General features: G+C 37.0%; 1 protein-coding gene across 4 annotated transcripts; it reads right to left on the reverse strand.

The window, feature by feature from the left end:
* Positions 1 to 691: 691 nt before the first annotated feature.
* On the reverse strand, positions 692 to 21,447 carry GALNT3 (polypeptide N-acetylgalactosaminyltransferase 3). 4 transcript variants are annotated; one of them, XM_054069228.1, is made up of 12 exons: positions 21,206 to 21,335; positions 12,063 to 12,658; positions 10,543 to 10,715; positions 9,187 to 9,336; positions 8,692 to 8,926; positions 7,808 to 7,925; positions 7,132 to 7,332; positions 5,957 to 6,088; positions 4,924 to 5,025; positions 4,458 to 4,556; positions 2,128 to 2,280; positions 692 to 1,654 (listed from the first exon to the last, which is right to left on the reverse strand). In XM_054069228.1, the coding sequence occupies exons 2-12, from the start codon at positions 12,572 to 12,574 to the stop codon at positions 1,532 to 1,534; spliced, it is 1,998 nt and encodes a 665-aa protein (XP_053925203.1). In that variant the 5' UTR covers positions 12,575 to 12,658; positions 21,206 to 21,335; the 3' UTR covers positions 692 to 1,531. The 4 variants fall into 4 exon arrangements, with proteins under 4 accessions (XP_053925203.1, XP_053925202.1, XP_053925205.1 ...); XM_054069227.1 differs by having other exon boundaries at positions 4,458 to 4,559; XM_054069230.1 differs by lacking the exon at positions 12,063 to 12,658 and having other exon boundaries at positions 4,458 to 4,559; positions 21,206 to 21,447.
* Between the last annotated feature and the right edge of the window lie 1,001 nt (positions 21,448 to 22,448).

The raw sequence follows: 22,448 nt of genomic DNA on the forward strand, positions 1-22,448 counted from the left end.
TTGGGATCATTCAGCCCGGAAAAGTGAAGGCTCCAGAGAGATCTTATTGTGGTCTTTCGATACTTAAAAGAGGGCCTATGAGAAAGATGGGAACAAACATTTTCATAGGATGTGTTGCAATAGGACAAGGGGTAATGGTTTTAAATTAATAGAAGGTAGATTTAGACTAGATATAAGGAAGAAATTTTTTACAATGAGGGTGGTAAAACACTGGAATAGATTGCCCAGAGAGGTGGTCGATGCCCTATCCCTGTAAATGTTCAAGGTTGTATGGGGCTCTGAGCAACCTGATCTCTTGAAGATGTCACTGTTCATCACAGAGGGGTGGGTGGGACTAAGTGATCTTTAAAGGTCCTTTGCAACTCAAACTATTCTATGGTTCTATGATATGTATTTTTAATACTCAATCAAATGAATCCTATTTATGAAGTCATAGCTCAACATGATCTATTGAAATATACTTGCAGATGTTTACAAGAACACAGTATCTCATCGAAAGAACTAACAGAATAGTTAGGAAGGCCAAGGTCTCACTTGAACTGATAAAGCTGAGGTTAATTCTTTTGTTAAAGGGGAAACAGCAACAACAATGGAAAAAAAAAAAGATCCATATGCAAGTGTTTGCACAAGAAATTATGTACAGATAACATTAGAAATCTGTCAGGTAAAAATTACATAAATCACTAAAAGGTAGAAAAAAAGGTGGGTTTATTAGATAATATCTAATTTTAAAGCAATTAGGAACAAAATGCTGAAAAATATGTTAATGTTAAGAAGCTCAGACCTCTGTTACAATATAAATCTGTCAAAAATTTTTATGTTCATGAAATAGAAAAACTTATACAAAACGTTTTGGCTAAATAAAATGATATTAATCACCAGAATAATCAGGTTTTCCATTAAAATAGTCACACATATATTTCAGTGAGAATTATTTTTTTCTTTTACCAAAGAATTACTTGCTAAAAGCTGCGCGCAGTGTGGTTGCCTAATTGGCTTTAACCTGAAGACAAAATATTTAATTTTTCAAGTGAAGGAACTTAAAAAAAATACTGAGAAAAGTTCACTGAGTAAAGTAAATGATTAAAAAATACAAACTTAAGTCAACCAATTGAGCATAAAGATATACAAATAAAGGTTTGGTTTTTAGACAGTGTACAATAATTTCTCTTAACTCTAAAGAGAAAAATCAGTCTTCCTCAGAAGTACTTACAGTATGTGGAAAAACAATATAGATATGGTCCCCAAGGTGAAAGAGGACAATTAGGTCCTTGAATCAGTGGTCAATATATAAAGTCTTATCATAGAAACATTGTAAACATTTTTCTTAATTGGAACCTCAGTCATCTTTGGTATAAGACTTGTAGGGAAACTCTGATGACATATTTTATGTCCAACTTATGTAAGAGGAAAAAGAAACATTTTGTATTTAAAGTATGCATCACTTAAAAATGCAGTATACATATATGATCACAGTTTAGTAAGGATCTTTTGTTTTAATAAAATGCTCCTGGCTTATAAATATCAAATATTAATTGTTCTGGCCAAAGATCCACTTTTGGAAGGGGTCTGATGGATTACAGGATGCCAAGCTCGGATGCTTTCCATTTCCTGTAAGGCACAGATGTAGTGCTGCGTTGTACAAAGTTTGATCCTAGAGTGGGTAGAACAGAAGGAAAGAAAAAATGAACAAAAAATGAGCATGCTATTTTCCCCTACTCTGTTTTGTCCCCCCAAGTTTGTTGTTGTTCAAAACAGTAAGGCCATACAGGTAGCGCAGGGGCAGGGGCTAGCAACTGAACACAAGTGGTGTGCAAGTGCCAGCTTATTTCTTAGGAAGTTTAAAAAAAAATATTTTAAAAGACACAAAACATTTGGTTTGGCTTTGAGGTGGATGTCCAAACACACACACTAAAGGATATCAGCTGGCTTTGTAAGTGACATTTCTACTCTTCATTTAAAGTAGTTTTGGTCTAGCTACCGCAAAGCTCAAATTATCTACATTTTCCTCCCAGAAATAAACTTCCTCTTCTTCGGCCTCAGAGTTTTGTTTTGTTAGGGTTCTCAACAATGAACTCACATAAAAGATCGCTGATAAGATGCCAATAAACTGTGCAGTCTAAGTACCTTTTGATGCAGCCATTGCTCTTCTCCAACAGCAAAAGTTTTCTTGCCTTTGTAGTTACACTCATGAAGCTGCACAGGTCCTTTAGATGCATGCAGACAAAGCTCCTTCTGAATGTTATGTCGAATTTCATGGTGTGCAGAATATTCAAAGTACTATTTAAATAATTTTTTTAAATTTCAGTAAATTAATACTTAAGAGTACTGTACAAGAGTACTAAACTAAATTAATCCTTTGAAATTCTTATTCACAAAGTAATAGATTTTTTTTTGTTATTCAACAATTTGAAAATACAGAATAATTTATCTGATTTTAAGCATACACACTTTTAAAACGTATACAAAACTAAAAGCATTTTTAAATACTAATGCAATGGAATACGTTCAGAAGTACTTAAATGCATAAACTGCAAATGATGCTTGGTACATATGTATTATGATGTAAGATTTCATTGCTTGCTCCCAAAGGAATCATAAATAATTCAAGAAAACAAACTGAAGAATGGGGATAGTTGCTTGGATAAATTAATTTCTGGCATTTCTTTGCTTTAAATTTTTTAATTCAAGTTTTGTTGCTGAATTTTGCTTTTTCTTAGAGCAACCAAACCGAAAAATTTGTCACGCAGAACAATACTGACTGCCATACATCAGCTTTTGTTGCCTGATCAAACAATAATGCTGACAAAAGGACAAAAGCTCTCTTGTGAGCTAGCCATTAGAAAAGGAAAAGAAAATATATGCATATATTATTTTTAGTTAATTTTATCATTATTTCCTAACAGTAGAGTAGTCTTCAGGTTCAGGAATCCTGGGCTATAATTCAGGTCTTAATAGGGATTTAATTCTAAGAGTTACAGACACAGCTATCCTTTTATACCTCTCATCCTACCCTACCATCCTGGTCTCTTCCTTTTGTCCTTTATTAGACAGCAGAGTTCCTATCATTACATCCCATTACCTCTGCTTTTGGTCCATATGTCAGCCTTCACCATAGCTTTCTTTGACGATTAAGACCAGGCTCAGTTAGCTCCCTGCGGCTTTCAACTATCTGTCCAACTGGTCAGCTTCCATTTCCTCACTGCCTTGGCATCAATGGTAATAGCACTGAGGAACAAACAGGCACCTCCCTCTTAAACATCTGCATTACTGACTGACACAGATACTGACAGGAGTGACCTGCTTAGTCATTTGGCTCTTAGACATAATAATTTGTTCTAAACCTGTTCGTCTGACTGACCTGTTCTGATTTATGTTTTCAACTCCAAAATCTCTGTGAGCCCTGAAAATATGACCTGAAAGCTAGGTTTAAAACTTCATGGATTTTGGAGACAGAGATGTTATCGAGATGGACATGTTCCCAGCCCCAGAATATTCTTAAAAGTAAGAATGGGAAACAACTGATATACAACTCTGAAAATCAGGTTGTCTTTTCTACTCCCTTCTCCTATCTCAAATACATGAACAAAGATGGAAGACGGGAATTTTCAGCCTACAATGCTGAAGTCTGGTAAAAACTATAATACAACTGAAAACAGAGCATTGTACTGAGAAGAGTTAAGTAAGTAAATATGCACATCTCTTGAGCATTACCAGCACAATCTCTGGTAAAATTCTCTGCAGGCTGGCCTTTACAACGATTCAGACTATTTTATGGGAACAAGAAATGCTAAAAACACAATACGTGTAAGCATAGAGTTTTAGTACAGTCCAAGCTAACTTAGAGAGCAAGGAGAGCAAAGACAACAGAAGCAGACAGCAGATGTCTTAATACAATCTCTTAGCACAGTGTTTTTTATTATGACAATGTGAAAGGCTAATATAGTATTAATCCACAACAGAATAAAAATTAAAAGTTCAGTACTGTAAGAAGCTAATCTAACAGGGTAGTTAGACAGTATACCATCTCCCAAAGAAATTGGTTAGGAAAGTATCAGCTAACGAGAATCATGTGTATGAGTTTTCATATTGCCATCAATGAATGGCTTTTAAGATTGAAGATTTTATTTAAAGAAAAATTACAACTATATTCTAACAAAACCTTTTTAATAACCAAAGGTCAATAAAGGTTTAAGATCTACAGTTAATCAACTTTATTCCAAATAATTCTTTAAGGCAGTAGAGAACTGTTCATTTCTACGCAGGAAAGGAGACTTTGCTTTTATTAGTGCCTGAAGGATTTAGTATCTGACATCTATTGGAAGTCATACTGTAGAAGAAAGAGAGCAACATCGCTGCCTCTAAGAGCTATGCACCAAAGAGAGCTTCTCTTGGACAAATGCAATCATAGTATTTATTTGCATTAGCCAGTACAGGATAGACCAATTTGACCTCACATTATGAGGCTGCAAGCACGATAGGGAAGGTGGCTCTGGCCTGGCCACTTGGTCACATTGGCTGGATTCCCACCAACTTCTTCCTTGACTGTGCGAGTCCTGCTGGCAGAGAAAGAGCAATAGGAGGAAGCATAAGGAAAGTAAGAATTAAGACAACAATGCTTAAAAGAAAGTAGTAAGGGTAAGATGAAAAGGTTTTGCATAGAAAGGGGAGAACACGTAAAGCAGTACAATTGTGTTAAAAATTTGAATCTGTATGCTTAATGTAAAGTGTTAGAAGTGGAACAACATGAAGAGCAGTATGAAACTTTTCTTGAACAATATATATAAGAAATAACTTAAAAAAAAGAGAGAGAAAAAAATTGCACATTAAAAATGAGTCCATGTCTCTAAAGTAAATTAAAAGTTTTACTATGGTAAAGTTACAGCTGAACAGATTATAAAAAACAGCCAACAAATATTTTACCTGATTTCCTCCAAGCCCATGACAAGAATACATAATCAATGGTTTGCCACCATGGTTATTTTCACCAACATCCAGACACATGTGGTTACCTATGTTTTTTAACTAAAGAAAGGGTGTTGTGAGAAGAAAAAAAAAAAGGCAGCTCAGTGGAGATGACAAAATATTAAACTGTCTCACTAGCAAACAAAACTAAACTTTGGCTTCACAATTACAGTTATTAGCTCATTGTTACTTTCTGCAATGCTCAAATCTAAGAATCTTGGTTTCTCAGAGTTATTTTTTTCTAACCAAAAGTCTAATAACTATATTATGGTTGTCTACAAGCACACACTGTGAATTATTAGGCTATTGGTATACAAGTTACTGTTATCCAAATAACAATCTGAACAGATACATATAAAATATTCAAAATTGGAGGAAGAAGTGCTAAACATTCCCATTCACCTGAAGTTAAGAATTGTTAGTTTGATAATATTTTGTTTTAGCAATGCAATGCCTAAGAAGTTATTTGGCAGAGGAAATGCAATGGTCTGTAAAAATTTTATATATAACTAAACACATATTTTCCTCATCATAAACCTAATTCTGAGAAGCAAACAGCTGTGCAGTTGTCCTCATTAACATGAACTAAAAATTTTGTCAGACTTTTTACTATATTTAATATAGTAAATATATTTACTATACTAAATTTACCTCGATAATTCCAGAAAACTTTCACCAGTGCCTTAGCCTTTTTGTGTCATTTTAACTGGTAATGATGGGCAGAATTTTGCTTATCTTCGCAGGCTACAAGATCCCGTTAAGCAAGGCAACTGTTGGTTATTAAGGTGCTCTGCTTAAGGTATGTCTCACCATTGACAAAGCTATAAAATATTCAAATAGCAAGGTATGCAGAAGAGATTCTACGTCCAGAGTAGTGACAGAAAACTCTAGAGAATGACAGCCGAAACATAAATGCTACGGCTAATGTAGCACAAAAGATTAGTGAACTGCCTAGAACATGGAAGACCATAGAAAATAATTAAAAACTTACATATCCAGAAAACAAAGGATTCAGGTCTGGCACATATGCTTCGGGATAAACATTATTGAGATACCAAGTAAAATTTTTACATTGCAGATGCTGCCTTAAATCAAGTCTTTTTGAGATGTCTCCAAATGTTTTCTGTTAGAGAAAGGGAAGGAAGGAAGGATGGAAGAGAAGCACGCTAACATTACTAATATTGATATAAATCTATGAAAATCTGTATTGTAGCATTAAACAAGTTTTAAGCTTCATTTGGTTTGTGGGTTTTTTTTAATACTATGGTTACAGAATCATAAAACCACTGACATTTTGCCTGTAGCATTTCAAAGCACATGCAAGAAAAATACATTTCAACATGGAAAGAAGAGAAGTATCATTTTCTCCAAGAGAGTTTTAACAATGTCACGAACTGGGAAGGTACAAACAAGACCATACTGGTGACAGTTATAAAGTTAACATTGGTCTCACTAAAAAGAGTGAGCTGACAGGATGAATTGGATTAATTAAATAATTAGCATATCAGTCATTTCAATGCAGCATCTTCCAGAGAAAATGCAGTTGTCTTGCTGCTAAATATGCTTAGAAAATCTAGTGCTATTAGTGAGATGATATTCACAAAAATTATCACACAAGAAAATAGGAAGAAAACTCTATATTCCAGCTGTTGAAAGACCAAAGTTCCAGAAAACTTACAAAGATAAACTAACCAACATCCAACCCCCCTGAATTTAACTTAATTTTTTAAGCAGATTGAGATAGGATAGATATCTGTCATTGCAGCAGCTTTATTTTGCAGCTAAAGAACATCAAAGCCTGCTTTTTAAGTAAAAATACTAAGCCACTTAATACTAATGAGATATTAGGTTTCTCACTCCAAGTTAGTTTGCATTTTCTCTGCTCAGTAGCTTTTCTCATGCTTTTCTGGTAGACCTGGTAGGTGTTCAGTGCAAACAACTCAGGATTTTAGGGAATGTATGAATAAACTATACTTATCAAAAAAAACACCACAGAAAGTACTTAAGCTTTTCATTTGTTTGGAATACAGCATTAAGCAAACTGAACTCTGTCTTTTCTTTAAAATATCTAGAATCTTTACATACTTTGTCAATAAATAACTTTTGCTCACCAAAACTCTCAACGCAGCAAGTGTGATTTCTAATACCACCACCACCACCACCTACTTGTTTCACAATTCTTGCTGCCTCTGTGTTTCTTCGGTAAAATATTTCTTTATATTCATCCATCCAGACTTCTGCAAGGCGGACTTGATTACGTGTGATTACTTGAGTACCTTTTGGGAAAGTATGGGGACTCTTGCTGCGAAAGACATGGCCAACAACAGAGCAAGGCATGATCTCCAACTGTCCACCACATTGCCATACCTAATAATAAATTTTTTTGCATAAGTACACCACAATTAGAATTAAGGGAGAAAAAAAAAATCCACAGAATCACAGCATGGTTGAGGTTGGAAGGGACCTCTGGAGATCATCTAGTCCAACTTCACTGCTAAAGCAGGTTCACCTTGAGCAGATAATCAATGCTATTGTTCACCAGATTAAAAAACAAGCCACTAGCAAGAGTGCATATATCAGGCATACCAGAAGTGAATTTCCTATTCAGGTAAACCCCGGAAAGGCACATTTCTACTATCAACTCTAAACACATTTAAAAAAAAATAGAAATCAATTCAGTAAGCATGTTTGTAGTTTATTTCATAGGCCATTACTTGTTAATTTTCCATGACCTAGTTGGCTGATTCAGCAGATAAGTCAAGATCTAATACTAATTTGTCCTCAAAAATCCTGTACATGATATGTGTAGAGACCACCAAGCTAAAAAGGTATCTAAACTTACTCTGAAAGACATTTCTATATTTTCACCTCCCCATATTTCCATTTCTTCATCATAGCTTCCAATGTGTTCGAAGTAGTCTTTTGATATTGAAAAGAGACCTCCAGCAAAAGTAGGCGTTCTGCAAAAAGAGAAATTTACTGAAGAAGACAGGATTCGGATAAGTAGGTTTCTTAAACATAAAACCAAAAGCATGGTATAACCTTTCTAGGACGTTTCCATGAATTTGTCAGTGTTTCACTACCTTAATACTTTTTCCTGGCATAGATAATACTTCAGGCAATTACATCTATCCATATCAAGTCTCATTAGACAGTTTTATTGTCATTTAGTAACAACTGGTTTAGACTAATGACTGCTGGTATAAAAGACATTATCAGGAAAAATAATATACTTTCCCTATATGGAAGATATAATGCAAAGTTATTACTCCTCCAGAGCAGTAATCTGCCTGAGGCCAAATCACATACAATTATCATCAAATGCTCAACTGTAACAGTCTAGTATTTTGGTGCTCTGAAACTTTGTTGTCATCCTTTCAGGGACAGTGAGTGACGACCCAGAACCTGTGTTACTATCTCTGAAAAGAACTGCTTATAATTCTCTTCTCACCTTTCTCTTCTGATGAAAAAGATATCTAGAAATCATTTATTATGTTCCTAGAACATGCAGAAGAGACGCAATGCAGAGCAATTACTGCATTAAGGAGGTTCTGTTTTTATGAAAGTTGTAAAATTCACAAGGTGATTCTTAAATAATTATGAAGATCACCTAAGGTGATTCTGACCATAATCATATGAAGAACTAGATCATTTAAAAACTGTCATTTATAACAAAAAACCCCACAAAAACCGAAGGATTTAAAACATTATTCAAATTATGTTTACCGAATTGGATAAGTTTCATCTTTTCTTCTTTTATTTTCATGTTTTGGAAGAGATTCCCATCCAAATGACAAACTCCAATCAAAATTTCCTCTGTTGTGGTTATGCCCATAAGGAGATGGTTTACTGAATTCAAAAGTATTAAGATCTATAGAAGCAATATCAGGGCTTACAACAGCGACAGGGTTCTCAGCTATTCTTGCCAATAATGGCTCTAACCAGCCATAAAAGCATTCACCTATGGAGAAAATGGGAACAAGCACTGAATTTTTACTTGGCTATAAAGTAGTACACACAGGGAATATTTTTGCATGCCCACAGGAAGCCAATATGCACCGCTTTTAAATAACATCGCTAATTATACTTCAATAAAACAAATTAGCAATAGGAAAGATGATACATTGCTATTTATTTTTTTTTGCATAAAAAATCTGTAACATTAAATGAAAGACAACAGCATTATAAATGAGACCTGACATAGTTAGAGGTTACACTTACAATGAGCATCCAGAAAGGTAAGGGTCTCTCCTGTTGCTACTGAAGCTCCCAACAACCGTGCAGTGATTAGACCTTTTCTTTCCTTTTGACGGACTACTTTAACTATTTGAAATTGTTTCACATATTCATCTAGTTTATCATGCAAATATTCTAGGAAGAGAAATCAATTTCAGTACATTCACTGTATATACATGCCATTGCTTAATATTTTATATTACTAAACTAACAGGATAAACAATTCATACTCATCCCCAGAATGACCTCAACATAAAAGCCGTAAACAATTCCTGACTCTTGAATGTTATTTTGATAGGCTGAGTTTTGTAGGGAGTGGGGGTATAAGAAGAGGTGACTGGTAGAGAACAGAGGATGGAATATTAAAAATGTTCTAAAAGAGAAAGGACATGTACTAGAACACCTCTTCTGCAGTATTAACAGTTTGAATATCGATTTAAAATCCATTTTCAGAGCAAAGAGATCACATACATACTTACTCTAGTTATATGCAGAACATGCAATTTTTTTCCTTAATGACAGCCCATTTTACACAGCTTTCAAAGGCTATAATATTCAGAACAGTAGAAGCAGCTATATAAAAAACTGTACAAATGTGTAAATTTGAGAAATACCACATCCATCATTAAACATCCCACAGCATCTCCCTTCCTCTGCCCATCCTTAGTATTAAACTACTACTGAATGTACCTCACATCCAAGCGTCACTATACTAAATACAGACTTGCAAAAAGTGTAAATACATTAATACAAGCATGCATGCATAGCCATGTTCACCTGAAGTTAAGTATACAAATTTTTCTGAACTTGCATTTGTGATCACACTCAGTATAAATTCAATTATTTTTGGCAGTCAGCTTGAGTATTGAAGATTATTTTTCTGTTAATTTTATTTTCTAGGAAAGACATTGTCCTTCATATTAATGAAGTTTTCATAAAGCCAATCGCTATGATATAATGTAAAATGCTACAAGAATTGGCTGGTTCATCCTTGGATACTTTGTTCTTTAAATTGTAATTGGCTTGAAGCACAAATTACAGAGCTACTTGTCATGCAACCAGTTACGCAGTTTAAGCACTCCTAGAATTGGAATAATTGGAAATGGGTTTTAAGAACCTCTTAAAAGACATGAATTTCATAATTGACTACTTTATGGAAAAAAAAGAAGGGAGAAATCTATGACATTTTATAGGAAAAGAAAGGAACAAAACCATATCAATACCATTATACATGTTAATGGTGGTAAAGACGTATCCTATTTTCACCAATTTATCTGCAATCCTAATAGGTCTTAACTTTGGAAAAGGAAAAAGAGAAGAGAAAACAGTAAGATTTCTTACCGTCTACACTGGCATCATCCACCAAAATAATCTCCTTTAGCAGTATGGCAGGAGATGTATACATCACGCTGTGAACCGTTCTGAGCAGAGTGGACCATGCTTCATTATGAAAAACTATTATGATACTTGTTGTTGGCAACGGTGGGCAACGCTTAAATTTTTGTTCAATACATCTACAGAGTAGAAAATGTCAAATGTTACAAAATGGACAAAAAGTTTTCACTCAGATTCTTAAAAGAAACCCTTCTTCTTCTAGTACAAATTCTTATAAGTGCAGACATTAAAGATTCCAGCTTCTCCACCTTCTATTCCAGTTTTAGATCTCAAAGATTTGCTCCAAATGGAGAGGCTGTACAAAATATTTTTTAAAATATGATGAATATGAATTCCACTTGAACAACTGACTCAGTTCTGCTTCTAGCACCCAGGTCTTCTTCAGAAAGTTATTCCATTATAAGCAACAGATACGGAGCTACAAAATCAGTTTCTAAGTCACCATTACTGCTGAAACCCCAAAATACAAAGAATAATATTCATTAAAAGAATGAAGAGTTTGCAAGGAAAAACAGAATAGACGTAATTCAGAACTTCAGCATTTTGTAGAAATACCATATATACTTTGGGGTAGCATATCCCATTCAAGGCAAACAATTTTAAATGACAATTTTTCAGGATTCTGAACATAACTTTAAATTCAATTGAAAGTCAAGACAACAAAACAATACTTCTTTATTAATAAGCCACACACTTACTGTCTATTGCCTGTAACCATTTTAAAGGCTGGAAGACTTCTCAAAGTAGTTATCATAGCCCATTGTATTACAAAGGACATGGGCAAAACCTCACCAGTTATGCTTTAGCAAATGTTATTGTGAACCGCACCACATGAAACGCGATATTCATGCTACCACCACTGACCTTACCACAGTAGTACCACCACTACCATACTAACCTTACCACAGTAGTAAGGTTAGTCACTACTGACACTGATAGCTGAGAACATATAATCTGACAGTGACAAAGGCTGCTCATAACCAAACCCTGCTCTACCCAAGTCCTACAGTTCTAATTAATAAAATTTTTGAATACTGCAAGATTGCTGAGATGTTCCATTGCCTTGTTCAACAGTTTTCAATTCCTAATCTATCAAATTAAGCTGATGATTTTATTAACACTAAATACTAATAAGGGATTGGGTGGGTGATGGTGTTCATATTGGGAAAAAGTTTAAACTACATTTTTAGATTTCTTCTAAGTAAAACTTAACAGGCTTCCAGAAAGTCACTCAAATTGTAGCTTAAGGGCAAAAGCAGAAAACCTTAATTAAATACGGTTACTTCGAATTCAAAAACCATGAAAGAAATGAGCCTTTTTAAACATTCTTGACTTTGGAACTGTGGATCATTATGCACAGTGAGAAGACTTGCCTAAACTACGACCTAATGCTGAACTCAAATCACTTTGCAGTGTGCATTTCTGACAAATTTTTCTACGTTTAGGATGTACACATTTTAACGTACTCAGGAGGTCGAGTGTCTGGTCCAAGATCTCGGTGTAAAGAAATCCTTTCACTTGCAAATGCATTAAAACAGTGTTTTTCTTCACCACGCTGCTTTTCCTTCTGTTCTTCTGAATTTAAGTTGATGGTTTTAAATGCTTTACCAGAAGCTCCAGGAGCATTAGGATCTTGCAGAGGTCGATCAAGAAAGGGTTTCAGTTCCACTGCAGTATAGTGTCCTGGCAAACAGTGCTTCTCTCCAGGAATCTTAGTTTGCTTAATGGGTGCTTTTATCTGCATTTTTGGCTTTGCACCTTTGATATTGTTCATAGCATTTAACACAAGTCCCAGTACATGACTTTTTTTTCTAACAGCTGGTTCAATCCCTGCTTCATCTTTAAAATCTTGAACACCTACTTCTCTTTGTAATAAAAGTAAAAATACCAGAAAGACAAACACAATAACGCTAAATTTCCAAAGTTTCCAGTGAAAAAATATTTTCTTGAATAGTTTAGGTATTATTTTCAAAGCCATTCTAGTTTAAAAAAAAAATCACAGCACAAAACTTTCTGTGAATGACGCTTTTCAAGTAGATCAGTTTGCTTGAAATTTTAATACCTGTAAATTAAAACAAAAAGTATTTAAACATGTAACATTCAACTATGTAGAACCACAAGAAATTGCTGGGCAGGAATTGATTCATAACTCCTAACTGTCAAACACTGCATGTCCATCACTAAAATATATGTCAAAGTTATCTGTAAGATATTCAAATGCACTTCCCCTGTTTATTGTTTTGGCTTTTTAAAATACACCTCAAATACAAGAGCCAGAAAGCACGCATACCACTAAGAATGAATTATTATAAATTCCACATAACGACATTACTTACATTATTTTTTTTTCCAAATCTTGAAAATGGAGTTGTTTAATATTAGTGGAAAGTTTTGTTTTAAGTCTTCTAGAAACAGGTAATTTAGTTCAGTGATGAGATGGAAGGAAAACAGACGGAATCAATATAGTAATTTCAAGTTGCATGTAGGAAAGATCCACATAACAAATGAACTATAAAGACAGGAAGGACTTCTCAATCAACTTATTTCCACAATTCGGAAATTTCCAATTTTTATTTTTTTAAATTTATTTCAAGATCAGACTTAAGCAATCAGACTTCAAGTAGGGAATTTTTAGAGTAATTTAGTTATCTGGTATACATGTTCAGTGGAAACTTAAAACAGGTAACTTGGAGCAAGTTCAATTAGCTTAAGGATCAAGTAATCATTCTCTCTATTTTTTTCATTCACTTGTGCTGCTGCAACTCATCAAGAGAACCCGTCAAAGAGCTTCCAGGAACTCTGCCACTATTTTTTTCACAGGCAAGCAATTATTCAGTGGCTTTCAAAGATGAGGAATTATGAAAAACATTTGAGGACTACCAGAATCCAAGTGATTTGAATTAAATTCTCTCTGCAAAATTGGCAGTTTAGAAGAAGGGAAAAAACAGCGCCCAGCCTGAATCCAAAGCACAGCTTTATCTTTGTATAAAAGTTACACGTATGTGAACTTGGAAAATAAATAAGCAGATTCTTGATAAAAGCCACAGTTAATTCCCATTTGCTAAATATTGACCAGAATTGCAAACCCTCCACCCTTTTCTATTTCATCATTTGAAACAGAAATAGATTCTCCATTTTGTAATTGGAATAACATCTACTCAGGATGAGACAGAGAAAACAGAAAAAAAAAAAAAATAACCCACCTGGTTTCCTTCAAGAATTTCTAAGATAAGTTATGCATTCAGATTTGTTCACATTGCAGTTTATTTCAAAGCTTACATCAGATTTTAAAATAAATCCATACATTCGAACTACAGTTGTTTTACCATAGAGATATTGCTATAAGAATGCAGAGGGGAAGATCATTATAACATTGTCATATAGATACTAAGAAGTACCAAAATATGCTTCACAAAGCTCAAAAAATTTCCAAGAAAGCCCTTAGAAAAATACATTGTTTCACACATTATCTTTCTTTAGTGCTGAAAAATTTATACTACACTACCAACACCTATACACTGCAAGACTAAGAATAAAATTTTCTTTCCCAGTGAAAGGTTTGCAACCAAATTACCAGATTAAAACATGCCTTGTTTTCTCATGATGTCTGGTGGGTTGATCTTGGCTGGCTGCCAGACACCCATCTAGCCATTCTCTCACTCCCCTTCATCAACATGACAGTAGGGAGAAAATAAAAATGAAAAGCACATGAGTCAAGATAAGGACAGCATGATTGCTTAGCAATTACTTCTGTGAGGAAAACAGACTCAAGGATGATTAATTTAATTTATTACATTAAGAATAAAGCAGGATGGTGAGAAACAAAGACAAAACTAAAACCACCTAGTCAGACTCAACTTCACTCCTTCATTGCCAACTATTCTATCTCTTTTCTCCCAAGTGGTGTAGAGAGGATAGAGAATGAGGGTTGTGGTCAGTTGGTAAAACTTCACGTCTGTCGCTCCTTCCTCTTCACACTTTTTCCCTGCTCCAACATGGTTCCTCTTCACAAGGTACACATGGGCTTCTGCATGGGCTTTCCGTGGGCTGAAACTTCCTTCAGGGCACAGTCATCTACCTGCTCTGGCATGGCATTCTGCACAGGCTGCAGTAAGAATATCTACTCCAGTGTTGTCCTCCATGGGCTGCAGAGAGATATCTTCTTCTCTATGGTCTTCATGGTCATTCACCATAGTCTTCTCCACGGGGTGCAGCAGAATATCTGCTCCAGTGCCAGGAACACCTCTTTCCCTCCTTGACCACTGTCCTTGGTGTCTGCAGGGCCGTTTCTCTCACTCCTCTTTCTCACAGTTGCTGTGTAGCATTTTATACTGTTTCTGAGATACCTTATCACAGAGGCACTAGCTACCACCCTAGGCGGCCCAGTCTTAGCCAGCAATGGGTCTGGTTTAGAGCTGACTTGAACCAGCATAGGGGCAGCCCCAGTCTCTTATCACAGAAGCCATCCTTGCAGTCATCCTCACCTCCCAAATTTGTCATGTAAATGCAATACATAATGGAAAACACCGAGAAACTGTACAGCTCAGCGCTCAGCAAGAAGACTGTAACTTGTAAAACTACCGTTGCTAAATCTGCAAGGGCTTTGCCCAAGTCTACAACCTCTGCAACCTGTTAACTAGGTTTTTGTAACACCATAACAAAGAATCACATTACTGTTTCTCAGTGCACCATGCACAGGCACATATTAAATTAGTAAATCTTAAAGCTTGGGAATCAATAAACAATTTATCATCCTCAAACAGATAAAAGAAAACAAACATCAAGTGCCTAATATTATGAGAGGTCTGACAACTTCTGTATCTTACAAGCAGTCATTAGGCATAGTCCATCAGGCAAACACTTGGGGAGAAGGGCCATTAGCGATGGCTGGCTGGTCCCTTTGTTTCTAGACATTGTTGCCCTCAAATTTCTCTTATATCACTAGACATGCAACAATGTTCTCCAACTTCCTTTAGGCTTCTTCCTCTGGACAAAGAGACTTAAATTTGTCCACGACAAGTGATAGGTTAAGCTTTAATAGGGTAAGCTTTTTTTAAGTTAATTCTGCATAGCAACACTGAAATTATGCTTAAATTTGAGAACTTAATCAGTACTTGAGCCAAATATTTACAACCATCTCTTTTTGTTTTAATGAGCTGGCATGAGACTACTTGAAGGGTAGAAAAATTACATGGTATGGCTACATATCTGTTATCTGCCTTAGTATCAGAGAAATCTTTTAACTAATTTAACAATTACTTTAGAGAGTTGAAGTTGCAATTGTCAGATTTCCATTGTACATCTTCAGCATTTGAATTAATGCAATATCTGCTTATCCTACACTCAAAATGTCATCAGGTTTTTTTTTTTCCTAGTTCTATGTTTACTACACGAACTTTGTCTTAATTGTCTTCAGCAACAAAAATGAAAAGAAATAGCAAACACCAAAGATTTCTTCCACAGATGCTTAGCACATTCTTCTGACTTCTGCTGCTGTTGGCTTTGATGCTGACACTAACCTATTCTTCACAAAATATCAAAAACACATGCATACATTTTATCAAGAACTTGAAACTAAATTAACTGTTGTTTTTATTTCCTGCACAAACTGAACATATAAAAATCATTAGAAGACTCATGTTCAACACAATAGTCAAAATCCCTGTAAATCAAAATAACCAAAATAGAAAATCCATCCAGAATATTTCTTGCACTACCTGTATTTCGCATACATCTGTCTTCAAACAAGTCCTTAAAGACTATGATAAGCAGAACTAGTGATCAGTCAAGAACATAGAGTGATTTATTCAGCATTGGTTTTCCTATGTAATTATATTCACTTTTATTTGCATACACTGACTTTTTTTTGACAACACATTTCCTGGAATTGGATACATCTGTCTTGCTGCTCAGGTCTAACTACAACAGTCCGCCCAAACACACAGGTGATATGTGTCTGTGCCTAGAAATGAAATGACAACTCACCTCGTTCATGTGGGTTGTGCAGCAGAGCAACATAACTTAACCCTTTCAATGTGGATTAGTACATTCCAGCAGCATTCATGGCAGCATGCGCACAGAAACGAGCGCAAGTGATGTTTCTTTTTGAAAGAAAGGAAGAGACGATAGCCTGGAGACAGTGTGTGCAGCAGAGGTGAAGCTGACAAACACAGGCTCATTTGCCACAAATGTACAGCAAACTCTTTGATAGAGACAAATACTGAGCGTAGTTTCATTGACAAAATATCTGACAGGGATATTGCTTACAATTAGGGAAGAGCTTTTTGTTGCACAGAGCAGCAGCAATTTCCAGAACACAGACTACATTGTCCAAAGAGCTTTTGCCATGAAAGCTGTATCTTCCTTAGGGTTTTTTACCAGGACAGTTTTGTAGTCAGGAATACAATCTTTATTTCCCGCAAATGCCTAACACATTTTTATGGCACAGCAATGCCAGTAAGCACAGACCAAACTACTGTTCTGTTCTCCAGGACATTCTGAAGAAATGTGTTGACATAATTAAGCTCCCTGAGGTGACTGTTTAGCAAAGTGTTTAATCTTCTATTCATTATTGTTATTTTCACTAATAGTAATCAGGATTCTTACAGCACTTTGAAATAATTAGCCAGCCCTAAACACCAGAAGTTGGAATTTAGGGATTTTATTTATTTATTTAAGAAGAAAATAACCAGAAAACTAATATGTACTACAAAAGTCTTCTAAAAGTGCCCAAAAGCAGCAGCCATGCTACTGCAAACTACATCACATGGGTAGTGTGTGAATTCAATACACAGTCTACATTACTTTATGCCACCCACTAACTCTGATGTCAGACTGTCTGCAAAACCTCTGCCTTACAAGAAAGCCTCACTACAGTAGCCAGCACACAGACAACTCCGACTTTTTAATACCTTGGTCTGAACAACACTATAGGCAATCACATTTTTTTTTCAAAAAATCAAAATGTCAAGATAACCCAAATTAGCAGAAATTATTTCAGACCATGCCAGTCAGAAGAAATTTATTTGGGTTTGTATCAACAATATACTTGACTCCAGGTTTTTTTGATAAAACTGTTTTTAAATCTACTTCAGTTTTATCTGAATGTTAAATAGGATTCTAATGTTTCCTCCAAATGTTGCTTACAGAACATAAAAATTAAAAATATAAAATACTAAGTAAAATATACTAAAAAAATACTTAAGAAAAAAATAACTAAAAAAAAAGAGAAAAATAGGAAAAACAATGTCCCTGTTGGAATGATTCTAATCACAACTATTTAACTACATAGCTGTGCTTCACACTTTATCTAATTTCTTCAGTATCTCCAGAAGCACAGTCTCATTAAAAAGCTTGTCTATTTTTCCCTTACCATTTAAGTATACAATTCCTTCATTAAGATCTTTATGTCCTTTTAATCAGAAAGCGGGTGTACGAGTAGAAACACTGAACAAATTCTTCAGAAACACTGAACAAATTATTCAGAAAAGACCTGATGCTCAGGATCAACTGTTCTTGCCAAATTATCAAAAGCCTGCCAAAGATAAATAGTTACATACATTGGGATACTTTATCTGTTTGAAGTGCTACTTTCACCACTCCTATTTCTGCGTCTGAAATGATAGACAAGAGTTTTTTGTTTTCTTTGTATGAATACAAATGCAGATGCTATTAAAACATTAGCTACTGAAATAATTATTTTGGTAATTATTAAAAATAATAATCTAAGTAAGTCTCATCTTCTGCCATTGAAACCAAGGTTTTTTTCTACCAGCAAAAAAAACCAAAAAAAACCCAAACCATTTCCACTTCCTAGAAGAACATCCCAAAGGAACATCCACTCACAGTACCACAGTACCACTCTTGTGACAGACTAAGAAATATTCAATTTGGAGTGAATTTTTCCTACAGATTTAGATGAATATGGAAAATGAAGGCTCTCCATATAATCAAAAACATTCAAAAGCCCTTCAGAATTCTGGGAAAATGAAAACAGTTGCTTAAGATTACCAAACTATATTGTTTAGTGAAAAGGAGAAACAGAATCAGGCAGCCAGTTCTGACTGCACTTGCAAGAAAACATACTTGCCTATCTGTTCTACTCAGAGTTCCTACTGTACACGTTCCTATGTAGGACACACCCTCCTAAAAAAAGCCCAGAGATTCACAAAGCCCAGACACTGTTCCTCTGGGTACATTCTTTGAAGCTCAGCCAGTGGAAATGTCATTCTACAACTTACTTTTTTTCAGGAGTAAGAGGAATACTAAACATATTCAGTTCCTGAGTCTTCGTTTTAGAAAGACTAAGGCCACAGACCAGACATAATCTGCCCCAGTGATTATTACCGAAAAATCAGAAGCTGTATCTGGACAACAATACACAGCCTGAAGAAATTCAGAGCAGCAGCAGTACAGAATATCTAGCTGGAATACAACTTGTAAACTATTTTCTCCAGTAGTTTTTTTGAGATTAAAAAAAATAAACACAAAACCCCTCAACTCCTCCTCCTATGTGTTCTAAAGGAAGTGCTTCCAAGAACTCTTTCAAAATGAGCACTACTACTACTACATTTCCACAACCAGCCACTGTACATGATAGGAAGAGATGAACAGTTCCCTGTAACAATAGAAAGCTTATTAAAAATGTACCATAACCATATAGTAAAGACAGTATTTAAGGTTTATTTTTACAGTCCTGTGACTATTAACATGCACTGAACTCAAACTTAAATTTCATGCAGCTTTGCAGCTTCCTTTTTTCCTTGGCCAGATTGGCTAGGCTTCTGTTAAAATCATTTGAAACTGTCCCTAAAAATGCCATGATGGCAAGCAAGCAGCACAGCAGCTGTAAAGCATGTTTTAACTTAAAACAGATTACTGACTGATTATCACTTAAGCACCAAAAACCAATCTCTGATTCATAACCAAGAGAGGTTTTGTTTGTTTCTTTTCCTGATTGTAGTAAAGTTTCTAAGATAATGAAAACACCTGAGTATTAAGCTCAGGAAAAACACCAGAGTATTAAGCACACGGCTTCAAATCACAGTTTAATACTGCCTTAAGCTTTTAAGTCATTTAAATGCTAAGTGTAGAGCAAAGCAAGTCTCCTCATGGATCTTTTGAGATTTGCTGAGGTTTGTTTGGTCAGTGGCTGCTAAACTGATATTTGTCAAAATCTTCAAAAGGTGTCTTTGCTTTCCTCCTCTCCCCACTTGACTTGTTCTTTCCCAGTTACATTTCACTTTCTTACTTAACAACAAATAGTCATTTGACTACAGAATTTTAATTTGTCACTCTCAGTAGTTTTGCGACATGATTTCTCTGTAAGAAGAAATATTTCCTATAGCACGTGATATCAGCAAATCTTAGAAAAGATCAGACTGTTAGCACAGACACTAAGTGAATAAAAGAACACTTCACACAAGTGAACAAAATCTAGCACTGCATGGTCTAGAAGCCTGAGGCACTTTCAAATCTTCTGGAAAATAAACTCAGAAATGAACAAGTTAGGAGCAGCAATTCATCCATGCTGGCAGGCACCTGATCAGCAATTCATATAATGAACATTATTCTCTATTTGTTGATTCCAAACAAAGGTGAAGTCCTGCACTAGGTAACAGCTCTTAGAACAGACAGAGCAGGCAACAAATTTATGTGAAGAAAAAAGGACCACCTCAAAGCAATAGTTTGTCACTTAACAACACAGATGTTGGGGAATTATATCTTGTTCCTATTTTGACAGAAGCCAAGATATCCAAGCTGCTGCTCTGTCACCCTACCCCCCAAAAAGAAGTAAAGTTAAATGGCAATAGCAGTTAGGAGGAGGAAGAAACCAATCTTCTGCTCCTTCCCACAGTGCAACAAAAATAGAAAATTGGGCTCTGTGTAAGTAACTAAATTTTTACTTTGCTTGCTTATGTTATTGAGAAACCTTAGGATGATAGTAGCAGATGCCAAGCTGACCAAGGCACTGAGCAAACCTAGTTAAAAAAAGAAACCAGAAGCCATAAATTGTCTGTTCTGTGTCAGTCCTTAACTTTGTCACTTAGCTCAGCAGCACGACACTGGCTTTAGTCAAGACTGAATAGGTCAGTATATTTCATAATTTTTTGAACAAAAGACATTGTTTTGTAACCAAAGCCCAACACGTAAACCACTGCTGAGATGCACACATAAAATTCACTAAGCTATTTTTCATATAATCAACAGAGACGTTTATTAATACATCCTTCTTTGTACAAGCGTATCTCACACAGTCAAAGAGAAAATAATTCAGCATGCTAAGGTTATCGATATTTCACTTTCCCCCCCACATCTCCAGAGCCACGAATACAGTCGATAGCGCTGTCACCGGCAGAAGCGTAACAAACCAAGAGAGGAAAGAAACATCCCGATAACTTAGAAGCACTTCGGCCGCGGCCCCGCCGATACCAACTAGCTGCGGTTCTGCGGGCGGGACCGGTACGTGGCAGAGACACCTTCCTGCCACGCTCGGTGCCGGCCTCGGGCTGCCCCGAACCCCCTCGGCCCCGCCGGGGGTGGGTGCGGGGGGACCCTGCGGGCAGCCCCCGGCCCCTGTCCCTCAGCCCGCCCCCCCCGCCCCGCTCACCTCGTGCGGCGGCGCCCCGCGCTGCCCGACAGGGAGGCTGCGGCCGCGCGCGAGGAGCGAGCCCGCCCGCGGCGCGAGGCGGAGGCGGCGGCGGCTTCCGCCGGCGGCCGCCAGGTGCGCGCGCGCCCCCGCGCCTGCGCGCCGCCCCGCCCGCCCGCACCTGGCGCCCAGGTGCGCGAGACCGGGGGGGGGAGGGTAGGAGGCGGGGGAGAGAGGGATCCGCGCATCCCTCGGCGCCTCTCGGCGAGGGCCCGGCCCGGAGCGCAGGGGAAGCGCCGCCGCTCCGCAGCGCCGCGGTTGTGCTTCAGCGTCCCGTGCGGACCGCCGACCGCTCGCGTTGCTGGGAAACCGAGCACAAAATCCCTCAGAGGTGAGATCAGAGTTTGAGAGAAAGGAGATCTCGCCGAGCTCCCTCCCGCTCAGCGCGGAGTTTCACAGAGCGATAAAGACACATTTTTAATGAAAGAAGGGTTTGAGTTGGGGGGCGAGAGCAATAGTAATAAGTGCACAAAATTTCCTCCTAACTTTCCCTAATCATAGAATCATAGAATGATTAGGGTTGGAAGGGACCTTAAAGCCTCTTACCTTAAAGTTCCTCCCCCAGCCATGGGCAGAGACACCTCCCAGCAGCCCAGGCTGCCCATGGCCCATCCAGCCTGGCCTTGAACACCTCCAGGGATGGGGCAGCTATAGCTTCCCTGGGCAGCCTGTGCCAGTGCCTCACCACACTCATGGTGAAGAAATTCCTCCAAATATCTAGTCTAAATCTGCCCCTTTCCAGTTTATGCCTATTGCCCCTTGTCCTATCACTACAAGCCTTTGTAAAAAGTCCCTCCACGGCTTTCCTGTAGCCCCTTCATGTACTGGAAGGTCGCTGTAAGGTCTCCTCAGAGGCTTCTCTTCTCCAGGTTGAACAACCCCAACTCTCTCAGCCTGTCCTCATAGGGAAGGTGCTCCAGCCCTCTAATCGTCCTTGTAGCCCTCCTCTGGACCCATTCCAACAGTTCCATGTCATCTTATGTTGAGAATTCCAGAACTGGACACAACACTCCAGGTGAGGTCTCGCAAGAAAGGAAGAGAGGGGCAGAATCACCTCCCTCAACCTGCTGGCCACACTTCTTTTGATATGGCCCATCCAGATTCTTTTTGATGCACTAATACAGCTCTATCTCCCTTTCTTCCTTCTTTCTGATAGAAGCCACACACTTACAGTCTCAGCCCAGCACAGAAAGCTGATTTATTT

Source organism: Cuculus canorus, chromosome 6 (assembly GCF_017976375.1).
Source record: "Cuculus canorus isolate bCucCan1 chromosome 6, bCucCan1.pri, whole genome shotgun sequence".
Classification (NCBI taxonomy): domain Eukaryota; kingdom Metazoa; phylum Chordata; class Aves; order Cuculiformes; family Cuculidae; genus Cuculus; species Cuculus canorus.